The following is an 18,775-nucleotide window of genomic DNA, read 5'->3' on the forward strand; positions in this document are numbered from 1 at the left end:
GAACGAGGATTATCAGTGGGGGGGTTGACCACTGTCTTGCTCACTCTAGTCATCCATTTAAATTTTTGCATGCACTTCCATGGTGTGCTTTGCTCTCTGAACTGTAGCGCTGAGCAGAAAGAGTGCATTGAAACAGGTGTTGCCCCATGTGTCTTATAAGGAGCTATAGGTATCAGCTAGCAATTTGTGAGGAGAAAAAATCTCCCCAACCAACTTCTGTCTGTAGATTCAGATGGTTATAAATAAATTTACTCAATGTTTATCCCCAAGAACTGAAAAATGACAGCCAAAAGGAAGGATGGAAATACCTCTTCTGAAGTAGATTCTATCTAGCACCCATGAAGTACATTTGTAAGCCACCGAGGTTTTGAGGTGAGAGCAAAAACCCTTCCTGTGAGCCAAATGTGGGGGGTAATTGTGCCACTTCTACTCTGGAGTCCCTCTGTGTGGCCCTGAGACTGGCCTGTGACTTGCGGAGTTAATGGTTACCCCAGCAGTTATCTAAAACTCCTCAGTTCCAGGCGCTGCAGGCAGTTCACCTGCAGAGGAGTCTCCACGAACCAGCATGTTCCCTTGGCTCTTTGGGGCAGGACTGGTGGTTCTGAACCTAGTGACCTCTACTAGGAGCCAAAAGACAGAACCCCTTAATGGCTCTGGGGACCAGCCACTCTTCCGGGGAGCAGATCGATACGACTTTGCCATCATGCTCCCTCCAGGAGGCACAGAATGCTTTTGGCAATTTGCCCAAGAGACTGGATACTTCTATTTCAGTTACGAGGTGGGTACTTGGGCTCCTCTGGCCACATTGAAGACTTGTATTTTGTTTCCTTTTTGTAAAGTGGATCAGGTTTTAAACTAACAGGTTCTGGTTGTCTTTGTTATGCTGTGATTCCCTGCTTGTTAATGAAATGGACCTGCAGTTAGACGGAAACTCTCGGAGGAATAATCACTAAACCATATGGCTTGGCTTCTCAAACGGGGGCTATGGGAATGTGCTCAGAGGCCTGGGATAGATGGGGTGCCTCTTCCTAGAGAGGTAATCATCACATTTACTGGGATTTGGAGATGACAGGGGGGAGAGTACATTTTTAAAATATTAAAATAATATGGATATGGTGGTACAAAATCAAATGGAAAGTCACATGAACTTTGGAGACAGACCCAGATTTCAAAGAAAGACACGTCAGTTTTCAGATGTGGAAGAGCAACATTCACTCCCTGTTTTTAGAGGTAATTCTGGCAAATTGGAGAATCACTGGCTCAAGGTTTCTCCATTCGGCCATACAGTCCCGTTTGTGTTAGGAAGGTACATGTTTTCAAGTTGCCTGTTCACAGGCCAAGTACGTTCACCCATCCCGTAGTTTACAGCGCAGCGCCCAAGGACAGGCTGCTCAATACTAGTCAAGTTACAGGCTGTTCATTTCCTTTGTTCTTAGAAACCTGTTAATTTTCGAATTTGTTCACATAGTAATAGATTATGTATACAGCTCTTACTCCACTCTACTGTAATTTAAAACTTATCAGAGCTTTTCCTTATCTCTAAATTTGTAATAAAACAATTGCTACCAGTCAGCTCACTGTAGCCTGGGCTTAACAAGACAGCGCTTGGTGACAAGTGCCTATCTAAGTGCCTTACTTGCTGTCATGCATCAAATAAGCCCAAGTCTGGGCCAAAACCAGGGAGCTCAAAACCAAGCAAGTTCAGTCAAGAACTCTACAATCAGAATCATACACGCCAACCGATACACACCAGCTGTATGGTCTGTGACATGTCTTCTTAACGGGTGCTATAGGCATTTGGGGCAATTCTTTGTCCTGCAGTACACCCCCTCCCCCCACCACAATTGTCTCAATTCAGATTCCCAGAAGGGGTCAGGCGTACATCCCTGACTGAGAACCACTGTGCTGATGATCACAGGATGTCAGTCTGACCACGTAACCAGCTTCTTGGTGACGTAGCAGGGGCTTTTCTCCTTTCATGTGTCTTGGCAGGTTCAGCGGACCCTGGGAATGTCACATGACCGGCACATCGCTGCCACTGCATATACCCCACAAGGCTTCCTCATAGAAAACTCGCAGAACGTCCGGGGCCAGATTAACTTCTTTACTCAAGAGACAGGTCTGTTTTCATCACCACAGCTATGACAATCATAGATTTCTTTGAAATTTGGGAAATGATGAGGAAGTATAGAAATTAAGTACCTGCGATGTAAAAGCCATGGCTTTTTCACATAGTGATGGTAAAACAGTAGGACAAAATTTAGTCTTGAACACCAAAAAACAGTTTTGCCAAAGACTGCTGACAGTCGAGGATATTAAGCCACAGTCCACTGGCACTTTGGGGGACAGAGTCTCCAGGTGACTAATTATTATAACACCAGGGTCCTGAAGCTCAATTTTATCTCATCATCTCCAACTGACCAGATTATGGGAAAGTGACCAAACAGACTCACTTATACAGAATTCCAATTAATAAATTTATGATGGGATAGCATCTTTTTCCAGTCATCGAAATAATTGAGCCAGTTACCACAAAACAGACTCAACAAAAGAAATGCACGGCCATGACAAATACCCGTATGCCACAACAAAGCACTTCCCTGGTCACCAGCAAATTCCTACAGCCAGATAGAACCCGTCCCCACACTGGACACCACCGGTCAGTTTTAGTTGCCCTAACAGCCAGGTGTGCAAAAAGACGTTTCCTGACAGTGTTTCTCAACAGGAGCATAAGACAATAGTTCATTGTAAAGCACAGGATATTCAGCATTATAAGATATTTAGCATCTTTGGGCCCTCCATGCCAGTAGTGCCTTACAATGATTTTGCCAGATCCATTGCCACACCTTTCTAATCCCACTCCTCCCTCCCCCCCACTTCCCCCCCAACCCCCCCTCCCGACACACACACACACACACACACACACACACAGAGGGGAGGCGACCCCGGTTGAGAACCAGCACCAGTAATAACCCAAACCATCAGTTCCTGTACAGACCACCTTGCAGTTAGTTACTCGGAGGATAGTTTCTTTCATTCACAACATGTCGATTTTTTCCCCTAGTTTCAGGTTCAGGATGCTATCCCCCAGCTCTAATGAACAAGCAGCAGGCAAACACCATACTATTAATTTCAACTCAATTTTTTGAGAAATTCCTTAGTAAGAGGGGAATTTAGGTTGAAAAAGAGGGAGAACACATTCTTCTCTTTCCAGTACAGAATTCGTTAGTAATATTTGGCAGAACAATTCTAAATAATATTTAGTACAATAAGTTTCATGTAGTATCAGTGTCTTTCTCCCACATCAAAAATGATCTTTGTACTTGCTAAGTAAAAAGAAGGTGCTAAAGCAGCACATTTAATGCTGTAGAACAGACATTTCCAAGGAAATCTAAAGGGTGGGAGATCAGCAAAGGGTGGGAGACCGAGACTGGTAATGACCTAAGAATTCCTTCAGGTTTTTATCAACTTTGTCTCAAAAATCAGCAAAATCACTTTGGTTCTGTGCAAGTGTACCTCAATTTTGGAGTCTTCTATGAGGGGCCTGAAATGGACCACAAACAGTATGAAAGAAAACAACTGAATGACACTCTGGATGCAATTGAGGTAATTATTTTGTGGGAGAAACATCTGTGGAAAATGATTTTAAATTTAGAGGAAAGGTTAAAAATATGGGAATAATATCGTTTGAGCCAAGGGCTCATTTGGGTACAAACCAAACAGTCAAGGGGATTTGAAACCTTTAATTTATATGACTTGGAGCTCTTGAAATTCCTCATTTGTTTTATACTAGGGCTTGGCAAACTACAGCACATAGGCCAAACCTGGCCCATGGCCTGTTTGTTTGTTTTTTCATTGAGATATAATTCGCCATTTTAAAATGTACAATTCAGTGGTTTTTAGCATATTCCTAAGGTCCTGCAATTATCACAAGCATCTAATTCCAGAACAGTTTCATCCCCCTAAAAAGAAACTCCATACCCATTAATCACTCTGCATTCCCCATACCCCCCAACTTTCACTACTCTACTTTTTGTCTCTACCAATTTACCTATTCTGTGTATTTCATGAGTAGAATCATACAATGTGGCCTTTTGTGTCTGGCTTCTTTCATTTACCATGTTTTCAAGGTTCATCTATGTTGGAGTGTGTATTAGTATCTCACCCCTTTTTATGACTGAATAACATTCCATTGTAGGGATAGACCACATTTTATTTACCCATTCATCAGCTGATAAGCATTTGGGTTATTTCCAATTTTTGGCTATCACAAATAATGCTATGAATATTTGCATACAAGTTTTTGTGTTAAACATGTTTTAATTTCTGAATACAGTATACTCTGCTGGGTCATATGGTAACTGAGGAATTGCTGTTTTTCAGTGGCTAAACCATTTTACACTTCCACTGAAGTGAATGAGGGTTGCAATTTCTCCCCATCCTCATAAACGTTCTTTTTTATTAGCATTCTAGTGGGTGTGAAATAGTATGTTGATTTTGAGTTGTCTCCCTAATGACTAATGAACATCTTTTCAGGGGCTTGTCAGCCATTTGTGTATCTTCTTTGGACAAATGTCTATTCAAACTCTTTGCCCATTTTGAAATTGGGTTGTCTTATTGTTCAGTTCTAAAAGTTCTTTTACATAGTCTGGATATAAGTCCTTTATCAGATATATGATTTGCAGATATTTTCTCCCATTCTGTGAGATATCTTTTCACTTTCTTAAGTCTCCTTGATGCACAAAAGCCCCACTACCTGTTCTGTAAATGGTTTTATTGGAATACAGCCATGCTCACTTGACAATTACCTATTGTCTATGACTGCTTTTATGCAACAATGGCAGAGTTTAGTAGTTGCAAGACTGTATGGCCCGCAAAGCCTAAGCACTCACTATATTATCTGGCTGTCTGATCAAGTCTGCAGGCCCTTGTCTTCTCCAAAACACAAAGAACTGAAGACATCACTCAGAAGGGCAGTGATGTGCTGAATGCGTATCTAAACCTAGAGAGACTGCGGACGGGCTCTCTAGTTCTAGCACTGAAGTTTTTCATTATAAAAAAGTTTTTTAAACTAAAGTGCAGGCCATTTTTTCATATGCAGCAAAACTACCATTTATCAACAACTATAATAGCCAACCTATTACATATCATAAAGTCACGAGTAAGTTACTCAACTTGCAGATAACTTGGGTTAGTGCTGCTGAGCACACAGGGGAGGCTGGATGGGGGTAGGGAGGAGGCCTGTCCTTACTTCATTTTCTGCCCCACAGGTAAGTACACGGAAGGTACAGAACAACATCTTTCACATGTGGCGATACTACAACTTTGCCCGTATGAGGAAAATGGCTGACTTTTTCCTTCTCCAATCAAACTATAACTATGTGAACTGGTGGTCAACAGCCCAGAGCCTTGTTATTGTTCTTTCTGGGATCCTGCAGCTGTATTTCTTAAAGCGTCTCTTCAATGTCCCAATGACTACAGACACCAAGAAGCCAAGATGCTGAGCTAAAATGACGACAGTACCCTGGCTCTTCTGGGGCAGAAATTTGGTCAAAGCTTTGGTGAAATCAGCTTTGTAAAGTTCTTGGGGAAAAAACCAACTTCTCCTCTTAGAAAGTTTTAGTCTGTTGCTCTCATCTACACAGGCAAATGGCAATAAAGGAATAAAAATGTGTAAGTTTTGATGTTGGTTATTTCTAAGGTGTGCACTAAATGTTACCATCAAAACACCATCATCATACAGTGGTCCTTTAACCTTCACTAAGAAGTTAACACAGAATCTTAGAAGAGAGAGGAGTTGAAAAAAATGGGATAAGAACATATAAAACCCAGTTTTATATGTTACATACAAAAACAGGAGTTGGTAGAATGCTTTCTTATAATTGAAAAATGTTTTTATTTTTAGAGATGTCGACTTTGGAATTTAAAATAAGCAGTATATTCATTAGAAAACTTTTATAATACAGGTAGTTTAAAAAAATTTTGTCTGAAATGTTTTTCATTAAAAAATATTTTAATTCTAAAAATGATTTCAAGAGGCCTGGGGAAGGATGGAGGAGCTGAATTACTATTTCCGAGTCTCTGATTAGTGGTTTTGTCCAGTAAGGTAAGTAAAGGTTCATAAGGAAAATCATGTTTTAGGAAACCAAGGTGATGAAAATAACATTCACTGGGATCATACCATGCAAGAACAAGAAAAAGAAAACAGCTTGTAAAAACCAAAATATAATCAAAATATACTCATAAAATCCTACTCTTAGTAACAGAAATATTCAGTATATGTAACATAAAGGTAATTCTTACCATTTATTCAACATCTATCATTTGCCAGACACTGTGCTAAGTACTTTACAATCATGACTTCTAATTCTAAAAACCATCCTTAGGTAGATGCTTAAAGCTGTTTTTTGAAACAGATGAAGAAAATGAAGATTAAAGTTTAATGACTCATCTAAGGCATCATACAGCTGGTAGGTATCCGAACTAGGGTTTGAATCCAAGTTTTTCACCCACACCGCAGAGCACCTACTATATAGAAAATTCGCAGAATTGTTATTTTACCCAAATTTCATTTGTAAAATCCCAGACATGGCCTACTATTCTGTTATGGCAATATCTATCTTTCATAATATAAATAAGAAAATCCATTGTGTCATCATGAGCTTGAAAAAATATTACCACAGAAAACAATAACAAGCTACTCTTATCTTCAATTCCAATGATTAGTGCCTGTTACTCAAAACAAGAAGCCCTCCGATGCAAATACAAAACACGGTATTCACAAACACAAAGATCCAAAACTCCATTCTTGAGCCATTTTTGCTTAATAAGAATCCAGCCTGCATGTCTCCATAATAGAATATTAAACCAAGAAGTCCCTGAAGAAGTCAGTGTTGACAAAATTCAACATGATGGTGGAGCCTAACAGACACAGGAAACAAAGCTAGGCCCTTCTAAACAGCCATAAGTCCTTGCGATGATTTCGTTTTAAGTCAATGTCTCTTCATGTCGCACATATTCCCCAATGTCTGCTTGATGAAATACCACAATCGCCATGGGGTCTACTTTCCTGCAGTCTTGTGTAGACTTTGCTGCCACCCCAAAACCCTGGGATTCAAAAGAAGAGATACTGATTCACTCAAGTCATTCAATAAGCACGCATTGAGGGCTAGAAATAACAGACGAGAAAAAATACAGTTCTTTGAGAAATTCAAAAGATGCTGAGAATTTAGTCTCTCAAGCACACAGATCGAAAATACATCCTTCTTGAATAAAAAGATACTTAATTTTTCTAACAGCTGCCATCAGTACTCACCAAAGGGATGTCTGCCATGGAGTACACCACCACTCCCTGGTACTGAGAAGTATTTTCAGTGATTCGACCCAGTCCAGATTTCAACACATGATTCCCATACAGGAAGGACTGCTCTGCTCCAGGCTTAATCCACACTTTGTACTATAAAAAACAGAATTAAATTCAAGAAACATAAAAATGTAATAGTTATGCCCCTGCAAATAAGCTGGCTGCTGGATCTGTGCTTAAGTTCTCGAAAAAAATTTTAAAAAGATGCATGATTCCCTCCAATTGTTCACCCCCTAAATAGAACTGCCAGGAGGTTCTTTCCTCAACTCTACAAGCAACTTTCCCCCTGGACAGTTTAACAGCTCTTTTTCTGGACCCCACTATGCTCTTCGTCACAGCCACCTATTTGTTTTTCGGTCTTCATTTGGGTTTATACAGCCTTTTCTACTTTGCTGGAGATAATTAGGGCTATGCAGCCACACGGCACTCCTGTCCCAGAGCCCTAACCCTATGCAAGGAGCACGACACACAAGATCTCCACGTGCTGGCAATGAGCTCATGCACTATACGTGGCAGAGAAGCTGCCCAATTATCTGCGTCCTGAGGCGGGCCTCACCCCCGACATCCTCCATTCCCCAGTGGCCGACTGGAAACCACCCCACAAACCTTAGCATAGGGTGCGAGGTAATCCAGAGCTGTGATGTGCAACCGGAATTTGTGGGTCTTAGTGAATTTTCCGAAGCAGGTCCCCAGCGACACCAGCTTGTCACCGGAGATGTTGGCAGCCAATTTCAGTATTTTTTCACTAAAGGGTAAGGAAGAAGAAGGTGTCAACTAAGGACGCTGGCGGGACCCAAGTCCCCACCCGGGTCCATGCTGCCCACCCGACCCCGCCTCACCTCACGTAGTACACCCGGTCGTTGTGCAGCCTGAAACAGTAGGTGCCGTCAGGCCTGTCGACCAGCAGCTGAAGATTCTCCCCGATGCTGCAGGCAAAGGGAGAACTGGAGGCTGCGTCCGGACCGACTCGGACCGGCCCGGCGTCCCACTCCACCCACGCCCCTGCCCGCCATACACACACTCCCTCTTTGGCCCCGCGCGCTCTTACTACTTTGCTATCTTCTCAAACATGACACGGGTCTCCTCTTCAGTCAAAGGCCGCATTTTCCCGCTGTTGGAATACCGAATCCTCGTGCCTGGGTCGCCGGAAACGGAAATCAGCCACCAGCTGCTGCCGGGCAACCCCAAAGCCCGCCTCTGTAGCCGCTTTCCATTGGTTCCCCACGCCAGCGCCCGTAGCCTGGAGGACCGTCGGGGAAAGAAAGCCGCCGGACAAGAAACCATAGAGATCGGAAGTGTACCCTGCTGCTTCCGGTCTTAGATTCTGAGCCGGTGCCCTCTCTAGGCCGGAGTGGAAGTGACGCTGTTGCCGGGAAGATGGCGGCGATGGTGACAAACCCATTCTCAACTTCGGCCTCCGCCACGGCCACTGCAACAGCACTCGGGGAGGTGGAGGATGAAGGTCTCCTGGCATCGCTGTTCCGGGACCGCTTCCCGGAGGCCCAGTGGCGGGAGCGGCCCGATGTGGGCCGCTACCTCCGAGAGTTGAGCGGCTCCGGGCTGGAGCGGCTGCGGCGCGAGCCCGAGCGCCTGGCGGAGGAGCGGGCCCAGCTGCTGCAGCAGACGCGCGACTTGGCCTTCGCCAACTACAAGACCTTCATCCGCGGCGCCGAGTGCACCGAGCGCATCCACCGTCTGTTTGGCGACGTGGAGGCATCGCTCGGCCGCCTGCTCGACCGCTTGCCCAGCTTCCAGCAGAGTTGCAGGTGCGGCGGCCCGGCGCTCAAGGGGCTTTTAACAACTGTGATAGCTGACATTTACCATGATAGAGATAGCTAACACTTGCATAGCGCTTACATACCATGTTCCAAGCTCTCCTCTGAGCATTTTATTAGTCCATTTAAACTTCACAACAGACTTCGAGGTACGTACTGTTTTTCCCATTTTATGTATAAGGAGGTTGAGACACAGAGAGGTTAGTGACTGCTCAAGGGCACAGCTAGTAAGTTTCCAAATCAGAATTGGAACCCAGCAGTACGACCTTCACAGGGCTGTTGTGAGCACTAAATAAATAAAATCCATGCAAAGCACTTATCATTGGATCTGACATATTTAATCTACAATTGGCAGCTTAATATATATACATATTTATTTAAACATATATAAACATACGTAGACACAACATATCCACACGACATCTCAAACGGGAGGTCATCTGCTCCAAAACTTTCACTGATAGAAAGCTGTCAAGGAAACCCTATTTGGGGGTAGCAAAAACTATCAAAAACAAAAAAACCTCCTTTTGAGCCATATTCTGTCTTCCTACATCCTCAACCCATTATCACTAATTCTTTCATGATAAGTTTTAAGTTTTCTTTTGAGTCTTAGACTATTTGCTGATAGCTTTTGTACCTTTCCACCCCCAAGAATAAATAGGGGACTTTATCATAAAGCAGATGTGTGCCATTATGGAGAAGAAATGGAGACTGTGATGGGAACTAAGAATATATTAAGAAACTGAGGGAACTTAGGGGTAAGCTTGTAGCCTCTAGGCTAGTTAGTTCATTATTACAAAAATAAGCATAGCTAATAAAAGAACATTTACTCTGTTAGGTTCTGTGTTAAATGCTTTATACACATCATCTCATTTAATCCTCACATCCTTATGAGATAGGTCCTCATTACTAATTTACCAATAAGGAAACAGGAGAACGTAAGTATCTTGCCACAGCTAGTTAAGTGGCAGATCTGGGTTCAAATCTTTTTATCATTTCATTTATTAGTGTGTGATCTTGGACAAGTTGCTTCACCTCTCTGAGATTAAAGTTTCCTCAGGGGTACTTACCGCGTATGTTGGGGGTGAAGATTAAATCAGATAAACCACCCAGCCCAGTGCCCAGTTCAGAGTAAATGCTTGGTAATTATAGTTAAGGTCTGGGTGCAGAACAGTGAGTGACCAATGTTCTCCTGACTGTTACTAGGAACTTTGTGAAAGAGGCCGAGGAGATCAGCTCAAACCGCCGGATGAACACCCTGACTCTAAACCGGCACACAGAAATCCTGGAAATCTTAGAGATCCCTCAGCTGATGGACACCTGTGTCCGGAACAGCTATTATGAAGAGGCCCTGGAGCTTGCAGCTTACGTACGCCGACTGGAAAGGAAATACTCCTCCATCCCTGTCATCCAGGTAGCCAACTTGCCCAGCGAGGACTCAAACTGATTTCTTGTAATCAGTAATTCTGTGTTCATCACTGAACCTTAGGCAGAAACCGTAGGTAAACTCCTTGCATGTTTCACATCAGTTTCTGCCAGCCAGGAAGGCTCGAACATAAACTGTACATTCATTCATCCAACTGAGAAATCCTAATCTGTGTGCCAGGCATGGATCTAGATGTTGGGGGTATAGTGTGAACAAAGCAGACAAGGCCCTGACTCTCATGAATAAGCTGATAGTTGGCAAATAAACGAAAAACAACAATGTGATCATCCTTTCAGATAGTAGTAGGTGTCTCGAGAAAAACCAGGGAATGCGGCAGAAAGAGACCACTACTCTAGGGAGAGTGGTCAGGAAAGACTTCTGGAGAGAACATTTAAGCTGAGACCCAGATGATGAGAGGGAGCCAGCCATGTGAAGATGTGGGAGAGAGCAAACCAGAAAGTGATAAGAACAAGGCTAAGGAGGGAAGTTGGAGTGTTTAAGAAATACAGAGACAGCCAGTGGCGACAGAAATACAGAGACAGCAGTGAGCAAGGGGAGAGCATTAGGAAGCAGGGGAGGCAGGAGAAGCAAGCGGAGCCTGTAAGCCACAGTGACCATATACACATCTGCTTTAGGAAATCGACTTCATATGTCAGGATAGCAGTGGAAATGTTGGTCTGCAGTATTCGGGGTTAGCGGAATGGGTTCCAGGGAGTGTCTTTCCCAGCATGGTATGACTCACCCTCCATATTGCCAGGGCATTGTGAACGAAGTGCGCCGGTCCATGCAGCTGATGCTGAGCCAGCTGATCCAGCAACTGAGGACCAACATCCAGCTCCCCGCCTGTCTCCGCGTCATTGGCTTCCTACGGCGCATGGACATCTTCACCGAGGCTGAGTTGAGGGTGAAGTTTCTTCAGGCCCGAGATGCTTGGCTCCGTTCCATCCTGACTGCCATCCCAAATGATGACCCCTATTTCCACATCACAAAAACCATCGAGACCTGCCGTGTTCATCTGTTTGATATCATCACCCAGTACCGTGCTATCTTCTCAGACGAGGACCCATTACTGTACCCTGCCATGGGTGAGCACACCATTAATGAGAGTGCCATCTTCCATGGCTGGGTGCTGCAGAAAGTCTCACAATTCCTGCAGGTGCTGGAAACCGACCTTCACCAGGGGATAGGTGGCCGCCTGGACTCTCTGTTGGGCCAGTGCATGTACTTTGGGCTGTCTTTCAGCCGGGTGGGGGCTGATTTTCGGGGTCAGTTGGCTCCTGTTTTCCAGCGGGTGGCCATCAGCACCTTCCAGAAAGCAATTCAGGAGGCAGTGGAGAAGTTCCAAGATGAAATGAACTCCTACACCCTCATCTCCGCTCCAGCCATCCTGGGTAGCAGTAACCTGCCTGCTGCTGTGCCAGTCACTCAGCCAGGGACCCTACAGCCGCCCATGGTGCTTTTAGACTTCCCACCCCTTGCTTGCTTCCTCAACAACATTCTGGTGGCCTTCAATGATCTGCGCCTCTGCTGCCCCATTGCCCTGGTACAGGATGTGACAGGGACGCTGGAGGATGCCCTTGCCAAGGTGGGCACATACTGGGCACATGTTGGCTCTCTGCTGGGACCTTCTTTGGTTACAGGAGGCCAGACTTTGGTAATAAACCAGTCCACGTGACAGTGGTGCCTACTGACTTAGAGAGGTTTAATGTGGTTTTAGCAGTTTTTAATGGCTGAGCAGCTCTGGTTAGTCCCCCCTCATGGGATCTAAAACAATCCATGAAGTGGCTCCCTATAGTAATGATTCAATACTGTATTAGTTTTCTATTGCTGCATAACAAACTCCCACAAGCCTAACAGCTTAAAACAACAGATCTTTATCATCTCCCAGTATCTGTGGATCATGAGTCCAGGTATAGTATAACTGGGTCCTCTGCTCAGGACCTCACAAGGTTGCAGCCAAGGTATTGGCCAAGCTGTGGTCTCATCTGGAGCACTACTACTACTGCTACTGCTAATATCCTAGTATGGTGCACCTTTCTTACACATTTAAACCTTTAGATATTGGAATGATTCTTATAGTTGATGACATCTTATAATCACTGTCAGCCAGGTGGCAGTTGTGATGAGATTGGATAAAATCTTTCTGTTGCTATCCTGTAAGAGCAAGAAAACATGAGCATTGAAGCTTTTTGGAGTCAATGAAATTCAAGTAATAATCAGCTAATATTTGTATGGAACTTACTCCATGCCAGGTAGCGTTCATCATACTTTACATATATTAAGACTTAATTATCCTTACAACCCTATAAGATAGGTTTTTGTTGCTGACCCTGTTAAAACTGAAAAAAAGAACTGCTTAGGTAACAAAACTATACTTACAGTTATTTTAGCAACAACTGTGCTAAGAACATACAAAGGAAAATGATCTGTTGTGCTGCTTTCAAATCGAATGGGAGTTTCTAGGGCTCTTCCTAAGGCCTGGCATGCAGAGATGTGGATGAGGAAACAGGCCAGAGTGCATAGAGGGTTTAAGTAATCACTTGGAAGTCACAGAACCAGTAAGCGGCACAGCTAGGAACTAACCAGGAAGTTTAGCAGGAGAGTCTGTGTTATTAACCCGGTTATCGTGACATCTGTCTATAACATCAGCTAGGCAGTTTATGGAACTTCTTTTCCAGCTGTTTCCTTTATAACTTTAGTGTTCTAGCTTCCTGGATCCTCAAGGCCTTAGTAAAAACCTTTTATAGTTTTTGTGTCATTTTTTTCCTGGATCCAACATAGTTCTGGTCCATCTCTCATGGGAGTCAAGGACCATGTATGCTCTGTATAATTTCTTGATGCTTTTCCACTAGAACTGGAAACAGAGCCGGTAATGAAGCAAGTTGGGTCAGAAATACATCAGTGAAGTGACAGAATTGTGAAGAGTGACCACAATTCTGAATTTAAACAAGATAGTAATATAATGTACTGTTTGGAATGACTTTCTTCATGAAAACTTAAGGGCTGCATGTTTGTGTTTAGTGTCATGCACTACTGATAGTGATAGACTACCCCGGTGATTGATGGTGCCTTTGTCTCCTAGGTAACCAAAGTAATCGTGGCCTTCCATCGTGCTGAAGAAGCTGCCTTCAGCAGTGGGGAGCAAGAGCTCTTCTTCCAGTTCTGCACTGTCTTCCTGGAGGACCTTGTTCCTTATTTAAATCGCTGTCTCCAAGTCCTTTTTCCACCAGATCAGATAGCACAGGCCTTAGGTAAGAGAAAGGAGAAAATATTTTTTAAACTACTTTATTGATACAATTCTCATACTAAATATTTCACCCATTTGTAAAATTCAGTGTTTTAGTAAATGTACAGAAGTGTACAACCTTTACCACCATCTAATTTTAGTACATTTCTGTCACCCCAAAAAGATCCCTCAGGCCCAATGTAGTCATTCCCCAATCCCACTTTTAGCCTCTGGCAACCACTAATCTACTTTTGATGCAATAGATTGGCCATTTATGGACATTTCATAGAAAGGGAATCATACAATATGTGTATATCTGGCTAAGTAGAAGAAGCCATTCACAAAAGAACTACCTATTGTATAATTCCATTTCTATGAAACGTCCAGAGATGTTTTAAAAACATTTTTTCCAATTTGCCTTAACTTTTCTGTGGCCGCTTTCTCTGAGGGGTGGTGGGTAGAGTAGGAGAATGGGGGAAGCAGAGCTTCCCAAAGGGCAGTGCCAGTGCCAGTGTGATCACACCACCAGAGTAGCTCCTCCGTACTTTTCCCCTGTGCTTGTCACAGCGAAGCCAGTGCCTGTTGAGGTTCACTTGGCTCCTACTGCACCTGCCCTACACTGTGCTCTTCCGGATTACCTTCCAAGTCCCGCTTTACAGTATAGCTTCCTGTCCCGTATCACAAAGATGATTTACTGTACTGAAATGTGGTGATTGTGTCTGTTACTTCCTCTAGTGTTTATTTGTTCCCGTAACACATCAGTGTTTAAATTTATGAAACATTTTTTCCATTTCACTTTGCCTACCATCTGGGTCAGGCATTCCTCCCTCTCAGCTCTCCAAGTACGGAAACCTTGGGCACGTGAACATCGGCGTTGTTCAGGAGCCTCTAGCCTTTATCCTGCCGAAGAAAGATACGATCTGCCTCGATGAAAAAGAGCCAGTGCCGGAGCTCCCAGCTCCAGCAGCAGAACTCCCCTCGGAGGAGTCGAGCCTGGAGCCTGCCACTCCGGCTTTCTCTGAGGAGGGGCCTTTCCCTGAGGAGGGGCAAGAGCAGGTTGAATCAGCGGAGCCACTGCAGGCTGATGTGCCTAGTGCGGGCACTTAACTGGACTTTCCCGCTTCCAGAACCAGGCGCTGCGCCCAGGCCCCGGACAGCCAGGAAGCTACTGCAGCGCGCTGTTGGAATGAGAGTTGCCTCAACTGGGAAAACGGGACAGTCCCAGGGGAGAGGCTGCAGAGGCATTGATGAGAGGAAATTAAAGGGGGAACCCCCAGCCACTCATGTAAATGGTTGCTCATACCATTAAAAAAATGTAATTAAATAATAAAGCTGATTGACGTCACCGAGAGGCTGATAGCGTTTTGTGGGCAAGCCCGTGCTCCCGGAAGGGGCACGGGAACTACGCTTCCCGGCGTCCCTGGCGGCGGGGGCGCTCGGCTACGGGAGCTGGGGAGGGACAGGTTCGAGCTGGCTGCTCTCTTCTGGCGCACCATGAGGGGGCTGAAGGCTGGGCGGCTGCTAGCAACGCTGCCCGCTCTGGCGCATCGTTTCGAAGGGCCGGCCCTGATGTGGGGAAAAGGGACGGCGGGCGGCGGCACCCGGGCTTGCAGCTCCACGCTGGCCCAGGATGGCCTCGAGGGCCCGGCGCGCCGGCGCTCCTACTGGCGCTACGTGCGGCGACTGGTGCAGGGAGCGCCGGAACCGCCGTACCTGCATGTGTGCCAGGTCGGGGACCCGGCGCTACGCGCGGTGGCGGCCCCTGTGGAACCAGCGCAGCTGGCGGGGCCCGAGCTGCAGAGGCTGGTGCAGCGGCTGGTGCAAGTGATGCGGAGCCGGCGCTGTGTCGGCCTGAGCGCGCCGCAGCTCGGGGTGCCTCTGCAGGTGCTGGCCCTGGAGTTCCCCGAGGCGCTGTTCCATGCCTGCGCGCCCCGCCTGCGGGAGTCCCGCCAGATGGAGCCCTTCCCCCTGCGCGTGTTCGTGAACCCCAGCCTGCGGGTGTTGGACAGCCGCCAGATTACCTTCCCCGAGGGCTGCGAGAGCGTCGCGGGCTTCCTGGCCTGCGTGCCCCGCTTCCAGGCAGTGCAGATCTCAGGTGCGGGGTGGCGGGAGCCCTGGGGCGTCTGGGTAAGCGCGTGCGTTTCTTCTGCCTCGCATCCCATGCGTTTCCGCAAAGCTCCAGTTCAAGTGCTGACACGGTGATGGCTGCTCAGCATAATCTTCCGGCACCAACAAAGGGCAGCACCTGGGAGTGGATGGGACTCAGGACTGATAGATTGGAATAAGGAAGCTCCTGCGAGAGCACAGCCAGCTCAGGTGGGGGTAGGGAGTATAGAGCGGGGGTTGGGAGGGTGGCCTAGTTCCCCTGTACCTCATAGCCGGTTCTCTGCTCAGTGTCCTCTTGCCCGCTGTGCCTTTCACACACACACACACTTCTGCCCCAGTGAGATCTGTCATGATGAAGAGGGAGAAGTGGGACCTGCTTTGCCCAGCCCAGGATGACAAGCCATTCCTAGCCTGTCATAAAACAGGATATTTTTTGGAATATGGTTCTTTGCAAGGGCTGGAATGATTGTTCCTCCTGAGCGAGTCACTGGGTCCAGAAAGTCAGTGGTATCCCTTATTTTACATATATTGTACGAAGCTGAAATACTTTTGTTAGGAATTGAAAGCAAACAGCAATACTTCAGAAAGCAGGGGAGTGTACAGAAGAGAAGCACCTTATTAGGAAGATCATTTCTCACCTCAGCCCCACAGTGAACCCAGCAACCTAATCGTATTTGGGACAGGTTGACTACTTGGTAATAGGTAGAGCTGAGGCATCTTTTCCAGGGAGGATAAGGGCTGCTAAGTTCCCTTCTGATGTTGCCTCTTGTAGATATAGCAACAGCCAGGGGCAGGGAAAGGGGGAGGGGGTTGTGGGGGATGCAGTGCAGCATGTCCTCACCCAGACTGTAACTTCTTTCCAGGGCTGGACCCCAGAGGAGAGCAGGTGGTATGGCAAGCGAGTGGGTGGACAGCACGCATAATCCAGCACGAGATGGACCACTTGCAGGGCTGCCTGTTCATTGACAAAATGGACAGCAAGACGTTTACAAACATCCACTGGATGGAGGTGAATGACTAACGCTATCCTGCTGCATCTGACTCTGAAAACCAGGCCACAAACCCTTTGGCTTTGAGCCGGGCATGCCATGCCTGGCATTGCCTTGATATTGGCTCGGCCCTGACAGAAAATCACTGTTTTCTGACAAAGCATGCCAAACTAGGTTGGAGGAAGATGTTAAAAATGATTGCGCTCAAACGAGCTATGAAATATTGCCTTCGACTTAAGAAGAAAAAACTCCCATAAAGGACCGGACTTTCCTGGCAATTTTGTATGGAGATGAGTGGGGCGATAACCACTCTCAGTAAACATGACTTCATATGACCTATGTAACCTATTCCCAACGCCAAGATTTGATAATCATGGAGTCCCAAAATATCTGAGGGCTGTGTTTAAAAATGCAGGTTAAGGCTGTGGTTGACCTTTACTGAATTCTTATTTTTACACGGGATTTGTTTGTGTCTTACCTACAGCCCCTCTTTGCCTGGGCCACCAGTGTGCTTATGGCAGTAAACACAGGACAGAATGGCCCCAGTTCCTGGAGGTGTTCAGTGGCAATATTAACATGAATAAGTACCCACACATTTTAACAGGTTCAGTTACGGTTCAGGTTTCCACGTTTTGCCTTCTACTACCTTTAACAGACTTGGGGAAGATTTTTCTGCTGAGATCTCTTGGGCAGCTGGTATTTGGCTCATTCTTTAGGTGGAGGCCACGGAGCAGGGCTAGGGAAAGGGTGACAGTTAAGACGGAGCCAAGGAGCCAGTGCCTGTCACAATTAGGACAGAAACAGAAAACAGAACTTGTGCTTCCTGGTCACACTTATTTAGCACCAACTGACCAGTGTTTAACCTTAAGATACTGTCAAAACTTTGTCAAGAGCTGAAGGATCTCGTTTCTTTAAGTAGTTAGTTGTCTTACCTCATTTTTATGTTGAGTTGTACGTTGCTGGTACTCTCACCGAAGTCCTCAAAGCCCAAGTACCCACATAGCAAGAAGTCCAGTAAGTTGTTTAGAGAAAACATGTTTTAAACAGCAGTTAAATGAACCCAGGAAAGACCCACTCTCCTCTACGGCTTTCTCTAAACAGGCCAATTCTGGGGGGCCTATGAAGCCAAGCAAAAGCAAACTGGCTCTCTGTGCTTTAGCATTTGGAGGGAACAGGACCTAACACTGCCCAAGGTGAGGCTAGACACTCAGCTATTGGGGAGTCTATGAAAGTTCTCATTTATATTGAAAACATGAGTCCTTATGAAAATTAGAATTCCACGAGCCTTCTATCCTTCAGACAGTGTTCAGTAGCCCCTGCAGGGAAGCCTCAGAATGTTCTGATGCTTCCTTAGAGTGCTCTGAGGTTAACAGTCCTTAGTAATGCCTTTGTAATGTAGACCAGCAGCATTCACATGCAGCTTCCTGACCTGGAGGCCCAACAGTAAATGCTCAGAGTGGACCTCGGGGACTGTGTTGCTGGCAATACGAGATTTACTGTTGTAACCAAATCCACACAGGAGTAAGCAGCTGGTCAATTAAAAAGCAAGGACCTTCTGATTCAAGGTAACTGGAGGTAGACGAAAACAAAATGCTAAAATGAAACAGTACAGGCAGGGGCAGTGTCCTATCCTGGCTTCTAGTTCAGTATTTACAAACAGTAATTGGCTGAGGGCACATAACTAACCAAGAACGATGTGGCAACTCCAGAGCAAGGTACAGAAGATTTGTCAGAGTTGCTGCGTAAGTGCCCTCTGACGGTCAGGCTGCTGGCGCTCCAGGTAACTGGAGGCAGGGCTAATCCACCAGCGCTGGAGAACACAGCCCTGGGCCTGAGCCTTCACAAAACCAAGCGAAAGTTGGCTCAACGCAGCCAACACTCCAACCAGGT

At 45.8% G+C, this 18,775-nt stretch overlaps 3 protein-coding genes and 1 long non-coding RNA gene across 9 annotated transcripts in view; 2 read left to right on the plus strand and 2 right to left on the minus strand.

Annotated features, from left to right (window-relative positions):
• NIP7 (nucleolar pre-rRNA processing protein NIP7) overlaps positions 1-8,685 on the minus strand; it is a 60,551-nt gene extending 51,866 nt beyond the window's left edge. For 2 of the 3 annotated variants that reach the window (XM_019756908.3, XM_088800279.1), the window contains exons 1-4: positions 8,412-8,647; positions 8,203-8,289; positions 7,970-8,108; positions 7,316-7,456 (exon numbers count right to left, since the gene is read on the minus strand). In XM_019756908.3, coding sequence (XP_019612467.3) covers positions 7,316-7,456; positions 7,970-8,108; positions 8,203-8,289; positions 8,412-8,647 — 603 coding nt within the window. Of the gene's footprint in view, positions 1-5,994; positions 7,108-7,315; positions 7,457-7,969; positions 8,109-8,202; positions 8,290-8,411 lie in introns of those variants that run through there. The other variant, XM_019756899.3, reaches the window with a different exon arrangement.
• TMED6 (transmembrane p24 trafficking protein 6) lies at positions 41-5,677 on the plus strand. 2 transcript variants are annotated; one of them, XM_019756933.3, is made up of 5 exons: positions 638-778; positions 921-1,036; positions 1,993-2,119; positions 3,458-3,606; positions 5,271-5,677. In XM_019756933.3, the coding sequence occupies exons 2-5, from the start codon at positions 959-961 to the stop codon at positions 5,502-5,504; spliced, it is 588 nt and encodes a 195-aa protein (XP_019612492.2). In that variant the 5' UTR covers positions 638-778; positions 921-958; the 3' UTR covers positions 5,505-5,677. The 2 variants fall into 2 exon arrangements, with proteins under 2 accessions (XP_019612484.3, XP_019612492.2); XM_019756925.3 differs by lacking the exon at positions 921-1,036 and having other exon boundaries at positions 41-778.
• Positions 8,686-8,740: 55 nt separating the features above from the next.
• Positions 8,741-17,323, plus strand: COG8 (component of oligomeric golgi complex 8). 3 transcript variants are annotated; one of them, XM_074314667.2, is made up of 6 exons: positions 8,741-9,129; positions 10,345-10,552; positions 11,322-12,149; positions 13,647-13,815; positions 14,608-14,781; positions 16,760-17,323. In XM_074314667.2, exons 1-6 carry the CDS (start codon positions 8,741-8,743, stop codon positions 16,915-16,917), a joined length of 1,926 nt encoding a protein of 641 aa, XP_074170768.1. In that variant the 3' UTR covers positions 16,918-17,323. The 3 variants fall into 3 exon arrangements, with proteins under 3 accessions (XP_074170768.1, XP_074170767.1, XP_019612391.2); XM_074314666.2 differs by lacking the exon at positions 16,760-17,323 and having other exon boundaries at positions 11,322-12,218; positions 14,608-15,135; XM_019756832.3 differs by lacking the exon at positions 16,760-17,323 and having other exon boundaries at positions 14,608-15,135.
• LOC141567493 (uncharacterized) lies at positions 9,213-16,868 on the minus strand. Its single transcript, XR_016022051.1, has 5 exons — positions 16,738-16,868; positions 16,162-16,240; positions 15,812-16,035; positions 13,616-13,810; positions 9,213-12,718 (listed from the first exon to the last, which is right to left on the minus strand). It is a non-coding gene; the product is annotated as an uncharacterized LOC141567493 (long non-coding RNA).
• Positions 17,324-18,775: the final 1,452 nt, after the last annotated feature.

The sequence above is a fragment of the Rhinolophus sinicus genome, chromosome 8 (assembly GCF_057876585.1).
Source record: "Rhinolophus sinicus isolate RSI-liver-muscle chromosome 8, RSI-T2T, whole genome shotgun sequence".
NCBI classification, from domain to species: domain Eukaryota; kingdom Metazoa; phylum Chordata; class Mammalia; order Chiroptera; family Rhinolophidae; genus Rhinolophus; species Rhinolophus sinicus.

What these genes read in the sequence shown, in the direction of transcription:
- TMED6 (XM_019756925.3), top strand. Translation starts at nt 566, where the DNA reads ATGTTCCCTTGGCTCTTTGGGGCAGGACTGGTGGTTCTGAACCTAGTG. An exon ending in ACTTCTATTTCAGTTACGAG is followed by an intron (nt 779 to 1,992) that starts GTGGGTACTTGG and finishes GTGTCTTGGCAG; the next exon opens with GTTCAGCGGACCCTGGGAAT. An exon ending in ACACTCTGGATGCAATTGAG is followed by an intron (nt 3,607 to 5,270) that starts GTAATTATTTTG and finishes TCTGCCCCACAG; the next exon opens with GTAAGTACACGGAAGGTACA.
- COG8 (XM_074314666.2), top strand. Translation starts at nt 8,741, where the DNA reads ATGGCGGCGATGGTGACAAACCCATTCTCAACTTCGGCCTCCGCCACG. An exon ending in AGCTTCCAGCAGAGTTGCAG is followed by an intron (nt 9,130 to 10,344) that starts GTGCGGCGGCCC and finishes GACTGTTACTAG; the next exon opens with GAACTTTGTGAAAGAGGCCG. An exon ending in CCTCCATCCCTGTCATCCAG is followed by an intron (nt 10,553 to 11,321) that starts GTAGCCAACTTG and finishes CCATATTGCCAG; the next exon opens with GGCATTGTGAACGAAGTGCG.